Source organism: Somniosus microcephalus, chromosome 19 (genome assembly GCF_052327205.1).
Source record: "Somniosus microcephalus isolate GS21.2 chromosome 19, FLI_Smic_1.0, whole genome shotgun sequence".
Taxonomy (NCBI): domain Eukaryota; kingdom Metazoa; phylum Chordata; class Chondrichthyes; order Squaliformes; family Somniosidae; genus Somniosus; species Somniosus microcephalus.
In genome coordinates, this window is record NC_141005.1 from 75,630,607 (window position 1) to 75,658,043 (window position 27,437).

The window sequence follows — 27,437 nt, forward strand, 5'->3', positions numbered from 1 at the left end:
ATTTGCTCTTGGTAAGTTGAAGGACATACTTTAAGAAATCAGCACTATACCATGTAATGTACAATGCATTACTCTGCTGCCAAGGCACAGCTGTGTGTAACCTGGTGTATCCCCTTGAAGCCACAGGCCCAATGGCGGTGCTTTCATAAAAACAGGAGATAGGCGCAGGATTAGGCCATACGGTCCCTTGAGCCTGCTCCACCATTTAAGATCATCATGGCTGATCTTCGACCTCAACTCCACTTTCCCGCCCTATCACCATATCTCTCGATTCCCCTAGAGTCCAAAAATCTATCGATGTCAGCCTTGAATATACTCAATGACTCAACATCCACAGCTCTTTGGGGCCGACCCCTTGTTCCGAGACTATGACCCCAGTTCTATACTTTCCAGCCAGGGAAACATCCTCAGCACCTACCCTGTCAAAACCTCTAATAATTGTATAGGTTTCAATGAGATCCCCTCTTTTTCCCCCCAATGCCAGACAATATAGGCCCATTCTACTCCATCTCTCCTCATAGGACAACCCTTTCATCCCAAGGATCAATCTACTGAACCTTTGTTGCACCGCCTCGAAGACAAGTATATCCTTCCTCGGGTCAGGAGACCAAAACTCTGCACGGTACTCCAGGTGTGGTCTCACCAAGGCCCTGTACAATTGCAGCAGGACTTGCTTACTCTTACTCCAACCCCCCTTGCAATAAAGGCTAACATACCATCTTCAGGTCATCGACCTGAAACGTTAACTGTTTCTCTCTTTCTACAGGTGCCGCCTGACCTACTGAGTACTTCCAGCATTTTCTGTTTTTATTTCAGATTTCCAGCATCCGCAGTATTTTGCTTTTGTATTAGTGTTTAATTCACTGCCACTTCTTTTCTAGGAATGCCCACCCTGAAGTAGTTCTGCTCTTATAAAGCGCTGGTTAGGCCACAACTGGAGTATTGCATCCAGTTCTGGTCACCACACTTTAGGAAGGATGTGAAGGCCCTGGAGAGGGTGCAGCGGAGATTTACCAGAATGGTTCCGAGGATGGGGGATGCTGGCATGATGCTGACCTCTTTTACCAATCACCTTTGTGTCCCTGCCCACTTCTTTGGCCAGGAGTCTTCCCCCCACACAGCTGACCCTTTCTCCCGTTTTCAGAATTCTCTGGACCCCTTCCTCTGGCCTCTTACCCTCTCTAGATCTATTCATGCCAAACTGCCGGCGTGACATTGGCCATCTCAATTTCTCTGCTCCCCTCACTCACTCCAACCTTGCAGCATGCCAGTCTCTCAGATCCAACCCCAACATTGTCATTAAACCTGCTGACAAGGGTGGCGCTGTTGTTGTTCAGCAAACCGACCTCTACCTAGCGGAGGCTGAACACCAACTCTGACACCTCCTCCTACCTCCCCCTGGACCAAGACCCCACTACTGAACACCAAACCACCATTTCCAAGATCTTCCCTCCACAGCCGCCAAACTCAGTTCCCCAACCCTGTATGGCCCGCTTCTACCTCCTTCACAAGATCCACAAAGAGGACTGCCCTGGTAGACCGAACGTTCTCGCCCCACAGAACTTCTCTCTTCCTATCTCGGCTCTATTTTTTCTCCTTGTCCAGATTCTTCCGACACCCTCCGCCACTTCAAAAGTTTCCAGGCCCCAACCGTCTCCTTTTCACTATCGATGCCCAATCACTCTACACCTCCATCCCCCACCAGGATGGTCTGACGGCACTCCGCATCTTTCTTGAACAGAGGCCCAACCAGTCCCCATCCACCACCACCCTCCTCTGCCTGGCTGAACTTGTTCACATTGAACAACTTCTCCTTTGACTCCACGCACTCTCCAAATTAAAAGTATTGCTATGGGAGCCTGCATGGATCCTAGCTATGCCTGCCTTTTCGTGGGATATGTGGAACATTCTTTGTTCCAGTCCTACTCACCTCTTTTCCCAGTACATTGATGACTGTATTGGTGCAGTTTCCTGCTCTCGCCCTGAACTAGAAAATGTCATTCACTTTGCTCCCAATTTCCACCCTTCCCTCACGTTCACATGGTCCATCTCCGACTTTTCCCTTCCCTTCCTCGACTTCTCTGTCTCCATTTCTGGGGATAGGCTATTGACAAATTCACTACAAGCCCACTGACTCCCAGCTCCGTGGACTATACTTCCTCCCGCCCCGCCTCCTGTAAGGACTCTATTCCATTCTCACAGTTTCTCCATCTCTGCCACATCTGCTCCAACGATGCCACCTTCCATACTAGTGCTTCCGACATGTCTTACTTCTTCCTCAACTGAGGATTCCCCTCTACTGTGGTTGACACGGCCCTGGGCCGCACTTCTGCTCTCACTCCTTCCCCGAACCACGATAGGGTTCCCCTTGTCCTCACCTTTCACCCTACCAGCCTCCACATTCAACAGATCATCCTCCGCCATCTCCAGCGTGATCCCACCACCAAACACATCTTCCCCGCCCCTTTCAGCATTCTGAAGGGACCGCTCCCTCCGCGACACCCTGGTCCACTCCTATCACCCCCAACACCTTCCCCTTCCCACGGCACCTTCCCGTGCAAGTGCAGGAGATGCAACACCGGCCCTGTTACTTCCTCCCTTCTCTAGGGCCCCAAACACTCCTTCCAGGTGAAACAGCGATTTACTTGTAATTTCGTATACTGTATTCACTGCTCACGATGCGGTCTCCTCTACATTGGGGAGACCAAGCGCAGAGTGAGCGACCGCTTTGCGGAACACCTCCGTTCAGTCCGTAAGCATGACCGAGCTTCCGGTCGCCTGTCACTTTAATTCTCCACTCCACTCCCACTCTGATCTCGGTCCTCAGCCTCTTGCACAGTTCCAACGAAGCGCAATATAATCGAGGAACAGCACCCCATCTTTCGATTAGGCACTTTACAGCCTTCTGGACTCAACATCGAGTTCAACAATTTCAGATGATAACCTCGGCCCCTATTTTTTTTTCCCCACACGGCAGCTGTTGATGATTCTTCCATTGCCATTTACACAGTCATCTTTTGTTTAACTTGTCCCATTACATCTCCTTTTGCCTCGCACCATCATCCCTTTTGTCTTTTAATCTCTCCTGCCTTCCATCCTATCACAGACCTTCCCTTTTGTTCTTTCCTCCCCTCTCCCCCTCCCTGCCCCTACACTTGCTTAAAAATCTGTTACATCTCTAACATTTTCCAGTTCTGACGAAGGGTCATCGACCTGAAACATTAACTCTGTTTCTCTCTCTACAGATGCTGCCTGACCTGCTGAGTATTTCCAGCATTTTCTATTTTTATTTCAGATTTCCAGCATCCACAGTATTTTGCTTTTGTATACCATCTTCCTAATTGCTTGCTGTACCTGCATGTTCACTGTGATGTGTATAAGGACACCGAAATCCCTCTGAATACCAACATTTACTAGTCTCACCTTTTTAAAAAGTATTCTGATTTGCTATTCTTCCTACAAAGTGGATAATTTCACATTTCCCCACATTATACTCCAACTACCACGTTCTTGCCCACTCACTTGACCTGTCTATATCCCTCTGCAGCCTTTCCTGTGTCCGTTACGGTGCATTCACAGCACATGTTTAGCATTGGTGTGAAGCAATTTTGTATTGACACCAAACCTGTGGCGTGCAAATTGGTATTCAAAGCCTGAACTGACTCAAGTGGAGTAAAGCCTGCCTCCTCCCTGCTATGGAGTCAATTTGTGGCTTTAAGATTCAGTTTGCGTTTACACTGTAAATGCAGTATTGGTGCAAAATGGAATCGCATCCCACTGACTGCAGTCAAAGTGTGAAAGCACCACAGAAACTAATTAGTTAGGCAGATCCTGAAATCCATGAGAGATTAGAAGAGATTAGAACAACACCAGAAGCTGTATTCCTTTCCCTTATTCCGATTTGTTTTAAAATACACTGCTGGAGTTCAACAAAAACAAAATCAGTTTTACAAATTGGTTCTTCATAATGCTCTGATTTTCTCATTTTAAAGTTGCGTCTCTGGTAGTTTTCACTCCTGCTTTTGATTTGTACAGTACACTCCCTACCTGCTCAGTTGTGATTTGTTGCTTTTTTATGAATACAAAATTTCACCCTGGTACAAGTATGACAAATTAGAACATGCAGCAGGCAAAATCCATATTAGATGCAATATACACTTTGACTGTATGCGGTGAAGAATATTTTGAGCTGTAGAATACTAATACAAGTACTAGCTGTGGCAGTGACGAGCGTAGTGAGAAGAGCATCACACAATGGCACAGCGGATTGAGCTAAAGTGCACTTTTTCCCCCCATAACACGTCAGTAACATTAATCCAAGCTTGTTGATAACACAAGTGCCATCGCACCTTATCAGCTGTCGAAAATCTATGTAAACGCGAAAGACAATCCGATCAAGTGTACAATATTGGACATTTAATCTAACTGCACTTATTCAAGTCCTTGATTCCAATACTGCAGCCACAATTTTATTTATTTATTTATTTATTTTTAAATATACAGATCTGCAAAGTTGCATCCCTTCACCCCTGTTGAAAAACTGTTCCTGCACAATGTTCCCCAACCTTTAAAAACAGTGGTAAATAAAATAGCTGAAAGTGGCCAATGTCCTGGAGAGAATGGTTACAGAATGCCACGTGACGCTAGTCAGGGGGCTGAGCACACATTTTAACAAAGAGTAGCAGGAAAGCCACAAGGGTCGCTCGCTCCTGGATGTGAATTGCTCTGTTGTTCCAGGAAGTGATCCACTGCTCCAGGGGACTGCTTGCTATTACTGGAGCTTCTGCAAAAACACTTGCATTTGCTCTTGTGTGGTTTGGTGGTTTGATCCTATTTTTAATAGGGGTTCACATTTACTGATTGTATTTTTTCCTCCTTCTGAAAGGGAATTTGAGCAATTTTGCAAGGCTCCATTTCTGGCAGTCTCTTGCACTCTACAGGATTACAGATCAGAGAATCTTATGCACTTCCCAATTTACAGAAAATCAGAAGCTCCAAAAATCGGCTGAACTGATCTCCGCTTTCGATTTCTCAATCTGTGCTCTCAGACAGTCTCCACGCCAGGGGCAAGGACATGCAGGATCAACTTTTCTGTCTTTAAAAAGCTACGAGAGGATTAGAATTTACTATTGAAAGTTGCACTTAGTTTGCACCAGTGCTAAATGTCCCGTACAATTTCTGCCTCTCACTGGTATTATACTGGCAGGGATAATCTTGAGTCAGAGGCAAAGTGGAGCGAGACTCCCTGAGGGGGTGGGAGAGGTGGGTTAGTTTCACACCACTTTTTTGGTTTACATTACAGAAACCTGATTTGCAAAGTCCTGAGGGAGTTTGGAAACCTACTTGAGCTTAATTTAAATGCTCAGAGCAGGGACTAGTTCGCACATACGTGCATCCAGGTAAGTGAAGAGCTCTCTCCTAAACAGGTCAATTAGCATTCCAGCCAGATAGGAGCCAGCAATGTAAACAGGGTTCGGTTTGGCTGGATTCTCAACTTCAGCTGCTGACCAGCAGCTGCCCTGTAAATGCATCCTAAATTAGAAAATTACCAGATGTTTAAACACTTCGTTGTGTGCTGCAATCTCCTAGAAATTAGAAAGCCCTGCAACAAAATAGCGACAGATTTTGGTTGGGGCTGCTGCAAAAACTGGCCTTCAGGTGCTGCAAGATTCTAGGGACCCTGGATGCAATGTGCATCAAAAGACACTACCGCTATTCCTCTTGCTTCACAAGTCACAACACAGCCTTCTAAAAACTGGTTCGAACTGGAATGCAGGCTATCCCTCGCCTATACCCCTGCATCTGGGCTTGAGCAGTTTAAATGTTATCCTGTTAGTTCCTTCCCTGGCCCCTTTAGTGAAGGCCTTGGGGCATTTTGCTATGTTATAGACACAGCAAGTCAAAATTGCTCTTGATTACAGCAGAAATGTATCCACATCAGTAGAAAATTCCATTGCTGACTGAGAACTGTCCTTTCCCAGCTCTGAAAGCTCCTCCTGGCTCAGGACTGGACCTCACCCATTTGCCATTTTTAAACACAAACTGTAATCCGAGTTACTGCTTTCACAGAAAATATTGATCAACATGCTATTAACGAAGACGGACGGGTCCAAAGCAGGCACGAGGAAGATGGCACCTTTAGAACACAGTTCGCTCCCCCTTTCAAAATTCTGATTTACTTCCCTCTACTCACAAGCTATCAACATGTGTTTCCACAGGCATTGGCAGCCCTCCGGGCTCCAGCCCAAGCCACCATTCTTCACAGGTGAAACCGGGCTATTTGACTATGGGGTGGGCACCACGGCCAAGCATGATTCCGCCCTCACCCAACATCCACATATGACTGTTTCAGCAGGAACCGCTGAATACCAGTAAGGACCAGGAACCGTGGTTGATTCCTCCCCCAAAACCCCCACTTCACCAAGGGATCCAGATGCCACTTGCAGAGCTCCAAGTGTGTGGCAGAGACCAGCTAACTCCGATCTGTGTGGCTTACTACGTCAGCAGTGCTGACACAGGCTTCTACACCACTCTGACCCGGTAAAAATAGCTGTAGATTTGGTGGTCAACATCAGCAGTTGTCTATAACCCAGGGCAACAATTCTTCATAGGCAAACATTTGTAAGCACCCATACTGTTTAATGTTTAAACTCAAAAAGCTGGTCTTGTGCCAGATCAGAGTAAGGCCTGAAACATTCCTCCCTTTTCTTTCCCATTCTGTTCTTTCTCCTATAGAAAGTTTTGTTACATATTTGAATAATTCAAGTCCTCTCCATGGTTTTGCCTCAATATAAGCCATTTTCTCTGGAAATAGCTTTCGAAGAGTCAGTACCCTGCTTCACATCACTGAATAGCCAGATGCTTAGAAACAAAGTTTCTCCACACACCCGACATCAGGATAGAATAGTCTTCAACAAATTCCACATACAATCAACTACAAGATGACTAGAAACACACGAGTAGTTGATTACTACAGATTACTACCATGTACAGCAGGCACCTCAAAGCACTGGAGAGGTACCACCAACGCTGCCTCCGCAAGATCCTGCAAATCCATTGGCAGGATAGGCGCACCAACGTCAGTGTTCTTGCTCAGGCCAACATCCCAAGCATCGAAGCTTTGACCACGCTCAATCAGCTCCGATGGACGGGTCACACTGTCCGCATGCCCGATACGAGGCTCCCAAAACAAGCGCTCTACTCGGAGCTCCGGCACAGCAAGAGGGCCCCAGGTGGGCAGAGGAAACGCTTCAAGGACACCCTCAAAGCCTCCTTGAAAAAGTGTAACATCCCCACCGACACCTGGGAATCCCTGGCCCAAGACCGCACAAAGTGGAGGAGAAGCATCCGGGAAGGCGCCGAACACCTCGAGTCTCTTTGCCGGGAGCAAGCGGAAGCCAAGCGCAAACAGCACAAGGAGCGTATGTCAACCCAAGCACTCCACCTACCCGCCCCTTCAACCACCGTCTGCCCCACCTGTGACAGAGACTGTAGGTCCCGCATTGGACTCATCAGTCACCTGAGAACTCATTTTTAATTTGGAAGCAAGTCATCCTCGGTTCCGAGGGACTGTCTAAGAAGAAAAGACGACGACAGAGAGCACTTACACAAAAGACATTGCTCACAGTGCATTGCCTCATTATAAGGAAAAGATACAAGTAGTAAGACGGAGAACGCTGCAGAACTGAAATACAATATTTGGGTCACGTGTAATCTCCAAGCCCCAGAGTAGTTACATTAATTGTTGGCCTACATATATTTGGAAGCGTTACATTTTAGGAAGTGCACACTTAGCCAAGGGGAAAACGCAGTCCCAGTTAGAGTTCTACCTTAGGCAGATGTCTCCAAAGCAGAACCATGCTGCTTTCTCAAGGAATTGAAATAGGCCTCATCTTTACTTCAAAATAGCTACTGATGATCAGAAGTAGCACCCATCACAAGTTAATGTAAACAGAATCTTCCAAGTCTTTCAACAAAACTCAAATAAGCATTTCTAGGTACCCGTGGGTAATGATAACCCCTTGTGAAACTATACTGACCAGGAAGGTTGCAGGTTTGATCCTCTGTCTGCATGGACTTAGCTAATCTCTACAACTGGCCTCAGCACTTTAGGGCCAGGGAAGTGAGAGAGTACAGTTCTTCAGTCTGAATATTGTCACTCGCTGGACTAACATGTGAAGGACCACCAGTGCCCATGGAACCATCCAAGCACAAATCAGTGCCGGCAAGGAGACAAATAGAAGGGGGCGGAGAGAAACAAGGTGGCGATTAGAGAGAAGTTTGTGGAACAACTTGACCTTCAACATAAGCAACTCATTTCAGTTCAACCACTGCCCTCATTTTTTGGACAGCAGGTGCTGGCAGTGATTCTGCTGTTGGCATTTACAGCTCCTCTTCTGTTTCTTTACTTGTCCCATTACCACTCCCTTTTGTCATTTAATCTCGCCTGCCTTCCACCCGATCACAGACCTTCCCTTTTGTTCTCTCCTTCCCTACTTCTGTACTTGTTTAAAAGCTGCTGCAACTGTAACATCTTCCAGTTTTGACGATGGATCAGAGACCTGAAACGTCAACTCTCTCTCCATAGATGCTGCCTGACCTGCTGAGTATTTCCAGCATTTTCTGTTTAGATATGACCAACTCTTTGTTTTGCATGAGCAGTACTAGAATAACTTGGCCTAATCAGCCTGCATTCTCCAGTCAACACTACAAAAAAGATGCTATCCCAAAACACTGCATTTTTATTTTAAATCAGGAGTAGGGTAATGTTTGAAAAGGTGCACGTGTCCCCAAAGTCAGGTACAAGTATCACCCATTATTCAAAGCAGCTGCTAACTTTACTCTTGTTGCCTAGATTACACGGTTAACCCAACTTAGCCTGGATGACATCACCTTGCATACTACAGGAAACTTTGGTTTATCCGGAGGTTATATGTCCGGAATAGTTGATCTAACGGCAAAAATCAGGAGCCGTTTTCTATATGTTTTTTTTAAGTTCTCGTTGCTTTTTTTCCCCCCCAGTCAAGCACTGCAAGGTCTGTAGCTATAGCAACAGCTTCAGCTCCAGACACTTGCAGCTGCAGCCGACTGTTTTGAAGCAGTTCCGTATGTTTAAACATTAACTCTGGTATGTCCGGCACTTTTGATGTTACGGCACCAGCTCGGTCCCGTCAGTGCCGGATATCAGAAAGTTTCCTGTACTGACCAACATCTGTTATTTCCACATCCAATGTCTCAGGAAGTGTGAAATGTACAAAGAATTGGGAAAATCTCACCAAGATTAAAATAATTACAAGAATCTACAGACTAGTGTGGTAAAGCACTCAGCCGTACCAGTCAGAAGGTCCCTGTCTAATCTGCCAGACAGGTGCGATATTTCAGTTGGCCTCAGTGCCCCGGGCAGTGTGTGGAAAACGAAAGCTAGTTAGTGTTCCTATTCCTAATCACTGCCCAGAGATAGAGCACCCTGCTAGAACGTGCGCACATGGACATTGGGTGATGAGAGACTTGGCCTCAGCCATGATGCTCTCCAATAACTTGACAGCTAGCCAATAGTCATGGTGAGGCTTACATGAGGAATGGTAACCTGGGCAAGGTGCTGGAGGGCTGCTGGCAACTGTACCCTAGCAAGAGTTAGCCTGCTTATTCCACGCCCCAGCTCAAAGCAAAACAGTCAATGATGCATATCAGACTATAACCACCTCATTCTTAAGGTGTCACGTTGGATTACTTGATATTATTCTCAACTCGAATCCATAGATTGTGGGTTCAAGTGCCACTGCAGCACTTGAACATATAATCTAAGCCCACATTCCATGCGCTAGGGAGGTGGAAATAGGCGGTCTTAGTTATGCTGCGGATATGTGGTCGGAAGCTCATTTCAGGGTCAAATATGACACCAAGGTTGCGAACTCCATAACATTGCCTGTCTCTGCCCTTGCCTCAGCTCATCCGCTCCTGAAACCCTCATCCATGTCTTTGTTACCTCTAGACTTGACTAATCCAACACACTTCTGACTGGCCTCCCACACTCTACCCTACGTAAACTTGAGGTCATCCAAAACTCGGCCGCCCGTGTCCTAAATCGCACCAAGTCCCGTTCACCCATCACCCCTGTGCTCACTGACCTACATTGGCTCCCGGTTAAGCAATGCCTTGATTTGAAGAGTTGCCTCACAAACACCTCGTACTTACTCTCCCCCACTGCTGTCACAGCTAAAGCTCCTGGGGAGGTGCTACTTTCTTGCGACTAGATAAATCCACCCATTTTTAATACTATTGAGCCACACAGATTGGGTTTGATTGATCTCTGGCCAACGCCAAATCTAGCCTCTCGATCAGGGCTTATTTCTCCACCCATCAAGATAGCGTTATTCTAAAGTGAGGCCCTGGGAAAAGACATCCAACATCAGCATCGTACATTCCGAGGTAAAAAGCTCCGATCTGACCAATGTGCCTCAACCCATACTAGATCAGTGCGAGATTTCTATGTCCCACCATTGCATCGCTCTTCTCATGTACCAATTTAGTGCCAGTTTTGCGAAAAAGTTACAGGCGCTATATAAATGTAAGTTGTTGTTACTCACATCAACCAGGAAGCGAACGGAGATTCCCCAAATTTATTTCATACAGGGCTCTTGCGGTCAAGATGACAATTTTCATCCCATCGTACTAAACTAGATAGAATCACATGGTTAAAAGGCCAGTGTATATAACCCACTGTGGCACCGAGTCTCTCTCTCCCCACACCCCACCCACGGGACACTACAACTGACCGTAGTGGCTCCAGGCCCAGAGGAACGAGAGAAGAGATGAAGGAAGAGAATAAGTTAGCCACAGTTCCCAAGTCAGACCCACTGTTGAGTAACCCAAGCTGTAAAGTGCACGTGAACATTACAGCAGCCAAGGTTTAGGCTTTGGTCGGATGGCCCGACAGTCACATAGCCTTACAACATGCACTATTGGCACACACAAAGAGGCACCTGGACAAAGTACTTGAGGACTGCTGGGATCTGTGGAACCCTGCCCCAGCATATCAACAACTTGAGAGGGGAAGTAAATTGGAAGAAAAAAAAATTCCAAATTCTGTGCGCCAATGGCTCGCCTCAGAGACTCACCATCACATAAATTATCAGTTTTATTACCCTTATAAACCAAACCATTTTTAAAGCACTACTGTGTCCAAACACAAAATTGGCTGCACTCCATTTGAGCTAGCAAAGTTGTTTGAATTACAGTTAAACGTTGCACTGTCTGGAAGACAGAAGACATGAAGAAACTCAAGCCAAGTATTCATGGCTTGAGGAAGTATTTCATCAGCAATTTTCTTAATTCAAGACTCTTCCCCTCCCCCCAAAATCCAAACATAACCCTTGTAACAGCTGCAGAACTATAATAGCATTCACAGGCCGACCATTGTTGTGTTGCTTATTCTTAATTCCTTCCCCCTGCCCAAGCTTTGAACACATGAATGGCTGGGTTTAGGCTTAATTTACCAGCACACTTCAGCCACACAATCAAATCGCAACAGGGTGGGAAAGAGAATCCTGCTGTAGCATGTGCTACATCTGCAGCATTCGAAACACATCTGGAGGTCTGAACTAACCAAAGTGACTGTCCGAAAGCTCTTTTTTGTGGAGGGGGGCAACAGATGTTTTTATGCACAAATATAGGCTCGTTAACAACCCCACAGCAGCAGCACGGACTTATGCTTGAAAAAGGAGAACTTTGCAGGGCTATGGGGAAAGAGCAGGGGTTAGTGAGACTAATTGGAGAGTTCTTTCAAAAAGCCAGCACAGGCGCGATGGGCCGAATGCCCTCCTTCGGTGCTGTATGATTCTGTGAAGGAGTGAAGCTAATCCGGTGTTGGGTGTCACGGGTACACTGCAGTCGCTGGGAGCTCAGGGCAGCGGCCGGGTGGAATTTTCATAGTCTGTCCACTAGAACTGTGGAAAAGCACCCAGCCTATAGTTACAGTGCAGGCTCCGGGAGTTCACACAGCAAAACCTGACTCACTTAACCCAGCAGCAGAACCGTAAACCCACAGAAAACTGGCTCACCGACACCAGTCTGGCGTGTAGACATTTGATCACGTGACATTTGTCCACAGTTTGGAAATATTTTGGGGTTTACCATATAAAAGTTGGGTCTCCTGTTACCTCCTCCAGCCCTACAACCCTCCGAGATCTCTGCGTTCCTCCAATTCTGGTCACTATTTTAATCGCTCCACCATTGGTGGCCGTGCCTTCTGCTGCCGAGGCCCTAAGCTCTGGAATTCCCTCCCTAAACCTCTCTACCTCTCTTTCCTCCTTTAAGACGCTCCTTAAAACCTGCCTCTTTAACCAAGTCACCTGCCCTAATATCTCCTTATGTGGCTCGGTGTCAAATTCTGTTTGATAATCGCTCCTGTGAAGCGCCTTGGCACGTTTTACTATGTTAAAGGTGCTATAGAAATGCAAGTTGTTGTTGTAGCTGGGTCTTTGCGCAGAACAGTGTTTTTAGGATAAAATATAAGAATAGTTAAAGGAGCCCCATTCCGTGTAAAAGTCGACTGTCGTGGATTCTGGTTTTTTGAAGTCAGGATCTGTAGGCACAGCCACATTTTGAGGTTTGCTCTGTTGTAAAACTTGGAGTTGCATCAGTCCAAGTGAAGACACGAGTTATGCACCCGCTTTTATAGCAGTCTATTTAGCAAAACAACAATCACAATTTGGCCAGTTTCATTCCCTGTGCACTTTGATTAATGTTTGTACACGTTGATGTTCGTACAGTTATTGAAATTGGGGAAAGGGCAGGGGTGGGACTAATGTCAAAGAGCCAGCACTGTCACGATGGGCTGAATGGCCTCCTTCTGTGCTGTATCATTCTATGCTACTGTAGTCCCAGGATTAGCAGGCAGTCGCTAGCACATTGTCCAGACAGCGTGAGTGTATATGTAGATATAATTTTAAAAAGTTCAAGTTGGCAAGTTATTCAATGATGGGAACCATCAAAGCAGATCCGGGTTCTTTCCTCTTCCAATGCCCCCACGCATGCCCTTTCCAGCAAGAGTAACTGGAGGGTGGCTAAATGGGAACTTTGGCTGATTTCCCACTCTACCCAAGAACACTGAAGTCAACAGTATTAGCTCTAGCCCACCCCAGCGCAAATCAGCTAACTCAGCACAGAAGAATTTGCTACTTTATTTTATATACTTTTTAAATTAAATCTATCTTTTATCAGCATTCAATCCTTGATTTTTTTTGCCTTCCTCCCCTCCGAGAAGTGCGATAAAATGTCTTCCATGTTAAAACATCTACACAAAATTGAACCTCGGATGCGCTATTCTATATGGCTCAGTTATGGGTTGATTCTACTACTGCAAACCTGGGCTTTAATCCTTCACCACTACTCCCAGGAAGGCGTGACTGGCAAGTGAACACTTCATACAATTTAAGTGCTGAAGCACTTACTTTCCAGATTTAAAAAAAATTTTTTTTTTTTTTTTTTTTTTTTTTAAAGTTGTACACATTTGGTTTTACACGGCAAGATACCGGAAAATCATTTTTTTGCCATTTAAACAAAATTGGAATCTCCCTATAATTTGAATCAAGAGAAATAAACTTCAGTACCTGCATTGGTCAAAGTAACTTGTCTGAGTTTGTACAAATTCTAGAACTAAGAAAATACTACAAAGTGAGTATTCAACCAAGCCACAGCACCAAGGGCTCAGAAGATCATCACCTTGAGCCTTTTGCTGTAAAGGTAGTTTTGTTTTAAATAAAAGATTGATGTATCTAGACAAATACTCCAGCGATTATTGCATTTACAGGAAAAGTTCCTGGACCAAAACTTTACTGAATGAACAAGTTTTGCTGAAAAAATAGGTTACCAATAGTCAATTGTATCGCTTCCTCTCCTCCCACAGCCATTTATCAGCATAATGATCACTGGAGCCTCAAGAAAAACTCAACCAATTGCTTCACACAGGCAGGTTTCCCGAAAAATACATCACACTTAAGCCAAGACTCAGTTCATGGGGCACTGGCACCAGTACCGGGGAAAAGAGGGAGCTGTTCCGTTGGGACTGGCTCCATTTAAACCGGCTGGGACCAGTGTCCTGGCTAACCGAATAACTAGGGCAGTAGACAGGGCTTTAAACTAATGAAGGGGGGTGGGGAAATTCAGGAAAGAGTAAATTTAAAAGCAGCAAGAGAAATGACAAGGCTCTCGAGCAGAGAAGAGTTCTGGGTAAAAATAAGCAAGGGACAGAGAGAGTAACAAAGGTAATACGGCATCAGTGACCAAGGTGACTGAGAAAAATAGAAGTAAGTCAAAGCTAAAGGCACTATATCTGAATGCGCGAGGCATTCGCAACAAAATAGATGAATTAATAGCACAGATAGAAATGAACAGATTTGATCTAATAGCCATAATGGAGACATGGTTGCAAAGTGGCCAAGGTTGGGAACTAAATATTCCAAGATGCTTAACTTTTAGAAGAGATAGGCAAAATGGAAAAGGAGGAGGGGTAGCCCTGATAATAAAGGATGGGATAAAGACAGTAGAGAGAAAGGATCTTAGCTCCGAAAATCAAGAAGTAGAATCAGTTTGGGTGGAGCTAAGAAACAGCAAGAGGCAGAAAACATTGGTGGGAGTTGTTTATAGGCCCCCAAACAGTAGTTGTAATGTAGGGCAGAGTGTAAATCAGGAAATTAGAGGCACATGTAACAAGGGTAATACAGTAATCATGGGGGACTTTAATCTACATATAGACTGGGCAAAGCAAATTTGCAGTAATAGTGTGGAGGACGAATTCATGGAATGTATACAAGATAGTTTTCTAGATCAGTATGTTGAGGAACCAACTAGGGAACAGGCTATTTCAGATCTAGTATTGTGCAATGAGAAAGGGTTAATTAATAACCTTGTAGTAAAGGGGCCTTTAGGGAAGAGTGACCATAATATGATAGAATTTTATATCGAGTTTGAAAGTGATTTAGTTAAATCCGAAACTAGGGTCTTAAACTAAACAAAGCAAACTACGTAGGTATGAGGGGAAAGTTGGCTAAGGTAAATTGGGAAACTACATTAAAAGGTATGACGGTAAAGAAGCAATGGCTAGCATTTAAAGATTTAATACATAATTTACAACAAATATACATTCCTTTAAGGAACAAAAACCCCACAGGAAAAGTGATCCAACCGTGGCTAACAAGAGAAGTTAAAGATAGTATTAGATCAAAGGAAGAGGCTTATAATATTGCCAAAAAGAGCAGTAAGCCTGAGGATTGGGAGGATTTTAGAATTCAGCAAAGGAGGACCAAGAAATTGATAAAGAAAGGGAAAATAGAATGAGGGTAAACCAGCAAGAGACATAAAAACAACCTGTAAAAGCTTCTATAGGTATGTAAAAAGGAAAAGATTAGCGGAAGTAAATGTGGGTCCTTTACAGGCTGAGAGAGGAGAAATTACAAAAAATACGATAGCAAAATACTGCAGATGCTGGATATCCGAAATAACAGAAAACGCTGGAGAAACTCAGCAGGCCAGGGCAGCATCCATGGAGAGAGAAACAGTCAACGTTTCAGGTCGAAGACCTTTCGGAGAAATTATAATGGGGAATAAGGAAATGGAAGACAAATTAAACAAATACTTTGCGTCTGTCTTCATGGAAGACGCAAAAGACTTCCCAGAAATAGTGGAGAACCAAGGGTCTAATGAGAATGAGGAACTGGAAGAAATTATTAGTAAAAAAAGTACTGGAGAAATTAATGGCACTGAAAGCCGATGAATGGGTTTTGAAAGAGGTGACTATAGAGAGAGTGGATGCATTGGTTGTCATTTTCCAAAATTCCACAGATTCTAGAATGGTTCCCACGGATTGGAAGGTAGCAAATGTAACCCCACTATTTAAGAAAGGAGGGAGAGAGAAAACAAGGAACCACAGACCAGTTAGCCTGACATCAGTAGCAGGGAAAGTGCTAGAATCTATTATTAAGGACGTGGTAACAGGGCACTTAGAAAAATAATAATAGGATTGGGCAGAGCCAACAGAGATTTATGAAAGGGAAATCGTGTTTGACAAATCTGTTAGAGTTTTATGAGGTTGTAACTAGCAGAATAGATATGGGGGAACCAGTGGATGTGGTGTATTTGGATTATCAGAAGGCATTCGATAAGGTGCCACACAAGAGGTTATTAAACAAAATTAGGGCTCATGGGATTGGGGGTAATATACTAGCATGGATTGAGGATTGGTTAATGGACAGAAATGTAATAAATCCAAGTTTGCTGACGATACAAAGCTGGGTGGGAATGTAAGTTGTGAGGAGGATGCAAGGAGGGTTCAAGGGGATATAGACAGGCTAAGAGTGTGCAAGAGCATGGCAAATGGAATATATTGGCCCAGTAATTCCTGTCACAACACGTGAGTAAGGACAGGGTACTCACGCGTGTGCCCGGAGGAATTGCCGGTTTTCAGCATGCACAGCGCATGCGCTGAAAACCGGCATTTCCTGTCCTCTGACCCAAGGGGTTAAGAGGCAGTACGCGTGCGACTGCACAGGCAGCGCGTGCGCAGTGAAATTCCTTTCCCCCCCCCCCCCCCCCCCCAGAGTTGCCCGAGTGTAAAGGCCTCCGGTTTTTACACGTGGAGAAACCAGACGTAAGTATTTAGTTTTACAAGTGGGCTTTTAGTACAATTTAGAATTTTTTTTTTTTTTTCCACAGGTTTATTATTTTTAAAGAATTTAGAGTAAGGTAAGTTTCGTTTTAGACCCTCTTTTTTAAAAATTTATTTTTCTCAAATTTGATTCATTGTTTAAAATATTTTTTTAAACTTATTTATAGTTAATATAATCAGTGGGATGTTTTTTTAAATTTTATTTAAAGTTTAAGTAGTGTTTTGGCAGCCCATACTTTTCATGAGTTTGACAGTCTTTACTATCAAACTCATGAATGAAGTTTCCCCTCCCCTGATTGGCTGCAGAGTGCTCACCTGATCCCAGCTGGCATATCGCACTAACTACGTCGCTGGATCAGGTAAGCACATTGCGCTGACATCAGAACCGGGCCAGTGACAGGAAATTCAAGCAGGCCCGGGCTTCAGATGTCGGCGCGCAGGGTGAGTGCACATCGGGGGCTTGCACGCGTGGCAAGCCCCCGATCTAATTTCAGGGCCAATGTGGAGAAATGTGAAGTTATCCACTTTGGTAGGAAAAATAGAAGAGCAGAGTTTTTTTTAAATGGAGAGAGATTGGGAAATGTTGGTGTTCAGAGGGACCTGGGTATCCTTGTACACGAATCACTGAAAGTTAACATGCAGGTACAGCAAGCAATTAGGAAAGCAAATGGTATGTTGGCCTTTATTACAAGAGGATTTGAGTATAAGAGTAAAGATGTCTTACTGCAATTATATAGGGCCCTGGCGAGACCACACCTGGAGTATTGTGGACAGTTTTGGTCTCCTTACCCAAGGAAGGATATACTTGCCATAGAGGGAGTGCAACGAAGGTTCACCAGACTGGTTCCTGGGATTGTCCCAGGAGAGATTGAGCAGACTAGGCCTACATTCCCTAGAGTTTAGAAGAACAAGAGGTGATCTCATTGAAACATACAAAATTCTTACAGGGCTTGACAGGGTAGATGCATCAACCTCTCTCAATAGATGCAGGGAGGATGTTTCCCCTGGCTGGGGAGTCTAGAACCAGGGTTCATAGACTCAGAATAAGGGGTCGGCCATTTAGGACTGAGATGAGGAGGAATTTCTTCACTCGGGTGGTGAATCTTTGGAATTCTCTACCCCAGAGGGCTGTGGAGGCTCAGTCGTTGAGTATATTTAAGACAGAGATCGATAGATTTTTGAATATTAAGGGAATCAAGGGATATGGGGATAGTGCAGGCAAGTGGAGTTGAGGTAGATCAGCCATGATCTTATTGAATGGTGGAGCAGGCTCAAGGGGCCAAATGGCCTACTCCTGCTCCTATTTCTTATGTACCTATGTTAAGACAATTCACTGTTCTCTGATGCGCTCTTAATCATCTCCTCAAATTTCTCTCACCTTCAATGACAGTCCTTTAACCAAGAGTACTGAACCCTAATGGTCTCAGAATGTCGTCTCCCAGTTTGGAAGGACAGAATGTATAACTGTATCAGATAGTAAAGAGAATCTTTGATTGAACCACTGACTCCTTTATATAATTATATCACCTCCAAACTCGACTACTGTGACACCCTCCCTTCTGGGCTCCTATCGTGAACAAACGCCAGATTGTCCAAAACGCTATTGCCTGCACTAAGCTCCACTCACCTATCTCACCAACCGTTTCTCCCCCTACCACCACCACCCCCAACCTTGTCTACCATACATTGGTTCCACCAACATATTGAATTTAAAATCCTTGCCCTTGTCTATAAATCCCTCCACAGCCTTAACCTACTCCATCTCTGCAAACTCCTTCAGCTCTTTATCGTCTCCCTTGCGCCCACTCCATTCTCTGTACATCCCATCCACTCCACTGGTGGCACAGCCCCCAGCCACCTTCACTCTAATCTTTAGAATGCCTTCCCTAAACCCCCAAACCCATCTCTCTGCTATAGCTTTCTGCCATCCCTCCTAAAGTCTTGCTTCCTGTTTAGACCATTTCCCTATGCGTATTTGAAGAGCCTTGGGATGCACCTTTACTTTAAAGGCACTATATAAATGCAAGACATTTCTTGGTACAATTATGTGCACTCAGTATAATACCGTACTAAAATATTAACTAAAAATCTGCAGTTTAGCTTTGCCCATACCCCCCAACATTACATTTCACTGAAATCCTGTTCGCGCATTACTTTTTATGTTCTTCCTATCACGACAAAGCTCAGGACTAACATCAATGTCAATCTTGACTAGAATTCAGACATATTTCAGGCAGAAGAAAGCCCTGCAGACCTTTTACACAAGTTTTAAAGTGTTTTTTAAAGGTTATAGCAAACAATTGTGGAAACGTTCATTCGCTGGACTTTGATTAGAAGGCAAGCAACAAGTCACTGGTATCCTGGTACATAGTGAACCAAGCTGGAATGTGCTTAATGTGGACAGTCAGAATATTGATGCCAGTTTGGTATTTAAAAATGTTAAGATCAGGCCCCAACTTGCAGCTCCTCTTACAGCCAAAACATTGTGACCCCAATGAAACCAGTTACAATCAACTGAAGCCTCACCCTGACAAACTACCCTTATACAGAAAGTCCACAAGCTTCATTAGCTGTTTATCTTTTAGTCTGCAGAACTGAAGGGTACACACCAAAAGGGCGAGAACAGTTATTTTTAAGTTTAACAAAGTAAATTTATAAGAAACTACCAGGAAACTCTACGAGGACTTGTTCCTTAATCTTTATCATGAACGTTTAAAGCCATAATGTCCAATCTTTTGGAGCTGAAGGCCAAATATATTTCATATCAAAACCAATGAGTAGGCCACACATGATTACACAAAACAGTGTGACTGCTGCCAACGAAGTGTTCTGCGCATAAAGCTGGTTTAAGTATTAGGCAGCGACTGCTGCCAACGAAGGTGACAGGCACTGGGCAAACGGGAACAGAGCGGGCCTTCAGGACACTGGCACCGGGGAAACAAAGCAGAAACAGCAGCAATAGCAAAACTACATTATACATTAATACTTAAACCAGATTTATGCACAGAAAAGGGCAGCACGGTGGCATAGTGGTTAGCACTGTTGCCTCACAGCGCCAGGGACCCGGGTTCAAATCCGGCCTCGGGCGACTGTCTGTGTGGAGTTTGCACATTCTCCCCGTGTTTGCGTGGGTTTCCTCCGGGTGCTCCGGTTTCCTCCCACAGTCCAAAGATGTGCGGGTTAGGTTGATTGGCTGTGACAAATTGACCCTTAGTGTTAGGGGGATTAAATACGTGGGGTTACGGGGATTGGGTGGGATATGTGTTGGTGTAGGGGGTACGGGGATCGGGTGGGATATGTGTTGGTGTAGGGGGTACGGGGATCGGGTGGGGTATGCGTCGGTGCAGGCTCGATGGGCCGAAATGGCCTCTATCTGCACTGTGGGGTTTCTGTGATTTCTGTGAACACTTCTGCGCAGCTTCCGATCATTGGCCACAGCTTCCGGTTCATTGGCAGCAGTCAATCTAATGGAAAAGAACATGCGAAGACCCCATCTTCTTTTCCCCTCATTGAACCTCCTCCTTTCATGTGGTCATCCTCCCCCCCTCCTTTGCCCCAATCCCCAGTTCCAAAGCCTGAATAGTTTGCTCTCTATCTTCCAGCTCCTTACCACCTTTTCTGGTCCCCTCTTTCCTCTGGCCTTTTCTTACCAGACTTCTCAAAACTCTTCTCCTTTGGCCCTCTATCTGCCTCATCTGTCCATCTCTTTGGCCTCTAATGTTATTTGCTCTCCGTTCATCTCAACCCCCCACCCCTGCCACAGAAAAATCTGGCAGGGTCACTAAAGCTGAAGAGGGACCAACTCCGCTTATCTACACCTAGAGAATTAGATGTAGTTGACACAGCCAATGATTAGTGCCTCCCCTTCCCCCCCGCTACAAGTATATATCGGGATACTGCTAGTTTAACAAGGCAAAACTGCACAGCTCATCACACAACTCTGATAAGCTTCCTGCTGGTTACCCAACTTGGACCACTCATTCATTAGGCACTGGAACAGTGGAAAGAATACCAGCCGCCACGTTACAAGACCTGGAGAAATAGAAGCGCAATGAACCAGGCTGGCTGACCAATCTTCATCAGGGTCTTGGAGTGCAGAAGCCCTACCTAGCTCAGGTAACAGATCACATATGGTTCTATCCTCCCATCACCAAACGGGCTACCTTAGAGCCAACTGAACCCCAGAGACCCTGCTTACTTCTGTCCTCCTCCACCCCTCTTGCAAGGCAAAACTCCAAAACATCAGGGTCTGGGACATCTTTCAAACTGCACTGCAAGTGCAGCAGTGCATGAACATTGCAACAGGGGAACTCCCAATAGGCCAAACACTTCAAGCTTAAATACAGAATGTGTACACCAGAAGCCAGCATTGCAAAGGTACTATTTGGAAGACTTCTTTCAGTCCAATAAAACCAATTTAAGTGATTTTATAATTTCAGATTCAATATCCCACATGACCTCTTCCTGCAAGCACAAATAAATTCTTTCTCCGGAATTAATATTTGTATGATCAGGTCACAATACTCAGGAGCTCGTAGTAATTCAAAAAAGATCAGTCAATTAAGAACAATTTAGATCAACTTTAATTTCTTTCCATTTCTGTTTGAACAATGACCTTCACAGGGAGGGGGGGGGGGGGGGGGGAAACCTTAGAGGAAAGAGAGCTCAGTTTCATGAGGAACACAAGTTAAGGATTCCAACTGAGGATTTCAGCTCCCGCACAAAGTCAGCAATTCCTGTGTCAAACTGAACAATAAATGACAAAGATACAAGAGCGAGCAATCAGGCCAACAGAAATCCTTAGCACCACTTTGTAATTCTCAACCTCTTCTTTTAAAAAACTGATTACCAGGTTAACTGTGTAATGCAAGAATACACAGGCCAGCGAGTTTGGTTGAATTTCAATGCATCGAGTTAGCCTGAACTGCATAGATGGTTAGAATTGGAACCCTTTAACTTCAATTGGCTGTATTCACGACAGATCTCCCATTAACATGGCATCAGATCCATAACTTGGTTATGGCCCAAGTGCCATTGAGTTGATGGTTGCCTGCAAGTTGCCAGATCCACAATCATTGTGGTTTTATAACTAGCTCAAAATCAGACACAGAGAGCACAATACAAATGGAGTCAATCTGACAAAAAGCATATTTACTAGATACAAAATGATAGTGCACAACTTAATGAAAGCACAACTTAATGAAAGACAAAAACATGTACTATAAATTGCCAATTACTATGGCCCATCCCAATACTGTGTATGCATCCCTCTGATTCACCCCAGGAAGAATACAAGGCCTGGCAGCAGCAGTGGCTGTTCTCTACTATTGCATCCCTCCTGGTTAACACACTGAATGAAATTGCAAAAATCCTGTTGCAATACCAACTTGCAAACCCAAAGAAAATACACACTGCAAATTTAGGAAATGACACGGCAATTTCAAATGGGGGGCTTTCATTGGCTTTCTTGGAGTGGACCTGCTAAAGAATTCTGTTGCGTCTTGCTTCAGGAAAGCTCCAGCTCAGATTTTACAAAACTCTCCTGGGGAGATGTTTCACTGTCCTGCCTCATAAGGGTCACCATTTCATACAGTCAGCTTCAAAAACAACAGACTTCCATTTATCAGAGGTTAACAGCTGAAATTGCAGAGATCCACAGGTCTCTCTGAAGTGCTCTACAGTTCACCTTTAGTGGATCTCACCATCGTCAGGTCTTTCCCCCATGTTACTGTTTCTACAGGTGACAGAAAAAACTACACGCTTAGAATTTGATTCTTACATCTAGCTCTTGAAAACATGGCACATTCCAAAATCACTGAGTTAGTTTTAAACACCCAACCTGCATATATTGTGTGTGCATTTTTACAAGTCAAAAATCATCTGAGGCTGTTAACTCAATACCCCTTAGAGACTCTTACACCAGTAGAGTACTGTCAACGGCAGACATACAGCTCGCCTGCCAATGACCACGCACTGCGATAAAGCAGGCCAACTCCAGATCACCATACACCTCAATGGGATTGTTGCCAGGACTAGCCACTGCAAACCTTGAACTCAACCTCAATATGCAAACAGCCAGCTTGCAAATACAAAATAACGGCTGCTGCATAGACTATGGAACAGTCGTGAATGACTTCGGAGAGGTTTCTGAAACACAAAGTACAACATAAACCATCTTTTAAAACAATCCTCTCATACAGGAACATAACAGAAGTCAAAGGCAAAACTTGAACTGGCTGATCAAACCTCACCCTAACATGACACCCAGCACATGCCTCCAGCCCCAGTATCTCAATCTTATTTGGCCTTATTTTTCTTACTAGCTTGGTTTGAATTTTGCCAGTTTGGAACTGGTAGTTTAACAGCTGTTGCCTCATTGGTGGATCTTAAATCAAAGTAATTTAGTGACCACAGTTTAGTGTATGTAAATTAACATATTTCTCCTAGGCTATGCACCCAAAAAAAAAATCAGGCGCCCTCCCCATCTATGCCTCCAATACCACACCTGACAGATAACTCCAAACAAGACAAGTTTTAAAACTAATCTTCACACAGTCTGCTTCCTTGGCTGATTTCAAGTAATATTCAGGGTTTACTCGATCTGTGCCAGTGTTCAATCATTCTAGGACTGATGTTATTGGTCATTAGTATTCGCTGGAGTTAGTTTCACATTTTAACCTAGATGTAGTTCTTTAAAAAAAAATTCCATAGGGTCATAAAGCAAAGATGACCATTCACCCCATTGTACCGTGCCTCTTTGAAAGAACTATCCAATTGGTCCCATCCTTTCCCTATAGCCATGCAATTGTTGCCTTTTCAAGTATATGCCCGGTTCCCTTTTGAAAGTTACTTCTGAATCTGTTTCTATCACCATTTCAGGCACTGCGTCCAAATCATAACTTGCTGCAGAAAAAAGAATTTGCATCTCCCCACAGGTTCTTTTGCCAATTACCTTAAATCTGTGTCCTCTGGTTAGCAACCCTCCTGCCAGTGGAAAGTTTCTCCCTATCCACTATCAAAATCCTTCATAACTTCTATTGAACCTCCCCTTAACCTTCTCTGCTGCAAGGAGAACAATCCCAGCTTCAACATAACTGCCCCTCGTCCGAGTTTTCTTTAACAGTCGAAAAATTGTCAAATGAAATGACGTTCTCTAAAAGTCTCCTGGAAGGATGTGTTTTTGGCCGACCCAATACTGCACCTACCTCCAATGCTAAGGCTGTTTTGTCGTAGGCGCAGGGGACTCTCTTCTGGATGGCCCGGGCGTAGACGGGTCCGTTCTGGGTGGTGGGCAGCGGGTTGGCGCCGGTGGGCAGGGGGCTGCTGGTCTGGGGCTGGGCATAAGCGTGCGCGGGCTCGGGGATGCCGTAGCTGCTGGAGTTGCGGTAGCCCGGCGCCTGCTGCTGCTGCTGGGGCGACGACTTGACCACCACCTCGACGTAAGGCACGGGGATCATGCCGAGCCGGCCGTCCTTGTTGCGGGCGCTCCACCACTGCTCCTCGGGCTTCTCCACGATCACCAGCAGCTCGCCCTTCTTGAACGGCAGGTCCTCCACGTCGTTGCCCGGGAAGTCGTACAGTGTCCGCACGTACTCGGCGCTCTCCTCGCCGCCGCCGCCGGTGGACGGGCTGGGCCCCAGCAGGACGTGGCCTTGGCTTTTGCCCAGCGAGGCGGGCGGGCCCGCGGCTCGGGGAGCCGGCTCGATCAGGGTGGTGGTGTCCAGGTAGTGGATCTTGTAGAACTCCAGCAGGCCCGGCAGGTTGTCGAACTCCTGGTCGCCGATTTTGAACTTGCCCGGCAGGCTGTTGATGATGTAGTGAGACACCTTGGAGTTCTCCGACACCGACAGCACGTAGTCTCCCGGGCAGGTGGTGCTGTCCCGCACCAGGAAAGTGCCGTGCCGCTGGCCCTGCAGCTTGGCCTGCGCTTCCTGCCGGCTCAGCTGCCCGAAATACCAGCTGGTCCGGTCGTGCGACTCGAACTTGGCGGCCGCCATGGCGACGCTGATTCTTCCCCCCCCCCTCCCTGAGGTAAATCAAGCCCAAGGCCCAAGCCCGAGGCCCCGGGACACACTTAGGAAACACACCGCGGCGGCAGCGCCTTCCCGGGGCCCGAAGCGAGGGGGGGTGGGCCTCGCTGACAGGTAGCTTTCGGCTCGCTGCTCCCGCCTCACAGCCGCCTCCGCATGACGGGTTGTCCGCCTGTCCGCTCGCTCGGTCTCTCGGTGCTGCCTCCCGGTACTCACTCGCCGCCCGACCTCACCGCCTTCCGCTGGACTCGGGCTAAGATGGCGGCCGCGCGGGGCTTCGCCTTTGACGTCGGGCGGCGCCATGACGTCAGGGGGACGTCGTGCGTGGCGCTTTTGGCGGGAAGAGGACAAACTGGGCGGCAGGGAAGATGGCGGCGATGGGGCATGGGGCAGGAGACAGTTAGAATTGGATTGGGTCTTTTCCTTAGTTTTATTATTATAGCTTGCAACTTATTCTTTGTGGTGTACTCTTTTGAGCAACCCATAAACAAATAGACTTTTTGAAGAAGGGTTTGACCTGAAACGTCAACTCAAATTTCTCTCCATGGATGTTGCCTGACCTGCTGAGTTTTTCCAGCATTTTCTGTTGTTATAACAAATAGACTGATACCTGGGATGGCAGGAATGACGTATGAGGAGAGATTGAGACGATTGGACTCATACTCGCTGGAGTTTAGAAGAATGAGAGGGGATCTCATTGAAACTTATAAAATTCTGACAGGACTGGACAGACTAGATGCAGGAAGGATGTTCCCGATGGTCGGGGAGTCCAGAACCAGGGGTCACATTCTAAGGATAAGGGGTAAGCCATTTAGGACAGAAATGAGGAGGAATTTCTCCACCCAGAGAGTGGTGAACCTGTGGAATTCTCTACCACAGAGGGCGGTGGAGGCCAGTTCATTAAATATATTCAAGAAGGAGTTAGATATATTTCTTAAGGCTAAAGGGATCAAGTGATATGGGGAGAAAGCAGGGACCGGGTACTGAATTTGGATGATCAGCCATGATCTCATTAAATGGTGGAGCGGGCTCGAGGGGCCGAATGGCCTACTCCTGCTCCTATCTTCTATGTTTCTATGACTGTAACTAAACTTAAAACCTTAAATGAAACTTAACAACTTAAATTAAAATTTGGCGGGCGGGGGGGGTGATCTTTTTTTTCAGGAGGATGGAGCTCACACGTTGGAGCCACTGTGATCTTTATTGTTTTATTGTAAAGAGGCCCCAATATCTCCGTGGGCCACGGACTGCTCTTTTCGTGCAATCAATAAATAAACTAACTTAACAAAAATACATCAAATGAAACTTAACAAATTAAATTAAAATTTGGTTTCCGAGGGTGATGATGCACTCCAGTCCCTGCGGTGCCCACCCCACCGGTCGCGGCAGGCCTCGAGCGTGCCGACGGACACTGCGCGTTCCGTCTCCAGGGCCGAACGCGGCCCCACGGAAGAGAGGCAGGCAGTTGGGCCGAACGTCCCCTCTCGACCGCCCGCTGCCTGGATCAGTTGATGGTTCTTTGTGGTGCAGTGTTCTATGAGAAGAAAACACTGGCAGCAAGTTTGCCTTTTAAAAGCCTGCGGATCGTAGGAAGTGGTGCAATGTGTCTTGATATTTGAAGCTGGGTGGTTGTCGAAAGGAGGAAATCCGCATTGGATGGCATATTTGAAACGAGAGGAAAGTGCAAAGGAGCACTGACCTATGGGAGTATTTGATGTGCGTATGTGACAACATAGAAAACTAGCAAAAGCTTAAAAAATGTAATTACACCAGTCATTCGCATTGTGGAGAAAAAGTGAAACTGCAGAAAAGTATGTATAGCAACATAAGAATTGGGAGCAGGAGTAGGCCATATGGCCCTTCATGCCTGCACCGCCATTCAGTAAGATCATGGCTGATCCTCGACCTCAACTCCACTTTCCTGCACTATCCCCATATCCCTTGATTCACCTAGAGTCCAAAAATCTATCTATGTCAGCCTTGAATATACTCAATGACTGAGCATTCACAGCCCTCTGGGGCCGACCCCTTATTCTGAGACAATGACCCCAGTTCTATACTCCCCAGCCAGGGGAAACATCCTCTCAGCATCTACCCTATCAAAGCCTCTAATAATTTTATATGTTTCAAAGAGATCCCCTCTCATTCTTCTAAATGCCAGACAATATAGGCCCATTCTACTCAATCTCTCCTCATAGGACAACCCTTTCATCCCAGGGATCAATCTACTGAACCTTTGTTGCACCTTCCTTGGATCAGGAGACCAAAGCTGTACACAGTACTCCAGGTGTGGTCTCACCAAGGCCCTATATAATTGCAGCAATACTTCCTTACTCTTGCACTCCAACCCCCTTGCAATAAAGGCTAACATACCATCTTCCTAATTGCTTGCTGTACCTGCATGTTCACTTCCTGTGATTTGTGTGCAAGGACACCGAAATCCCTCTGAATACCAACATTTATTAGTCTCACCTTTTTAAAAGTGTTCTGATTTGCTATTCTTCCTACAAAGTGGATAATTTAACATTTCCCCACGTTATACTCCAACTACCACCTTCTTGCCCACTCACTTGACCTGTCTAAATCTCTCTGCAGCCTTTCCTGTGTCCGTTACGGTGCATTCACAGCACAAGTTTAGCATCGGTGTGAAGCAATTTTGTATTGACACCAAACCTGTAGAGTGCAAATTGGTATTCAAAGCCTGAACTGACTCTGAAGTGGAGTAAAGCCTGCCTCTTTGCTAT

At 45.6% G+C, this 27,437-nt stretch overlaps 1 protein-coding gene across 2 annotated transcripts in view; it reads right to left on the reverse strand.

Moving 5' to 3' along the window:
- crkl (CRK like proto-oncogene, adaptor protein) overlaps positions 1–24,984 on the reverse strand; it is a 64,372-nt gene extending 39,388 nt beyond the window's left edge. Inside the window, exon 1 of one of the 2 annotated variants that reach the window (XM_085962060.1) lies at positions 23,869–24,980. In XM_085962060.1, coding sequence (XP_085818186.1) covers positions 23,869–24,660 — 792 coding nt within the window. In that variant the 5' untranslated portion in view covers positions 24,661–24,980. Of the gene's footprint in view, positions 1–23,868 lie in introns of both variants that reach the window. The other variant, XM_085962061.1, reaches the window with a different exon arrangement.
- Positions 24,985–27,437: the final 2,453 nt, after the last annotated feature.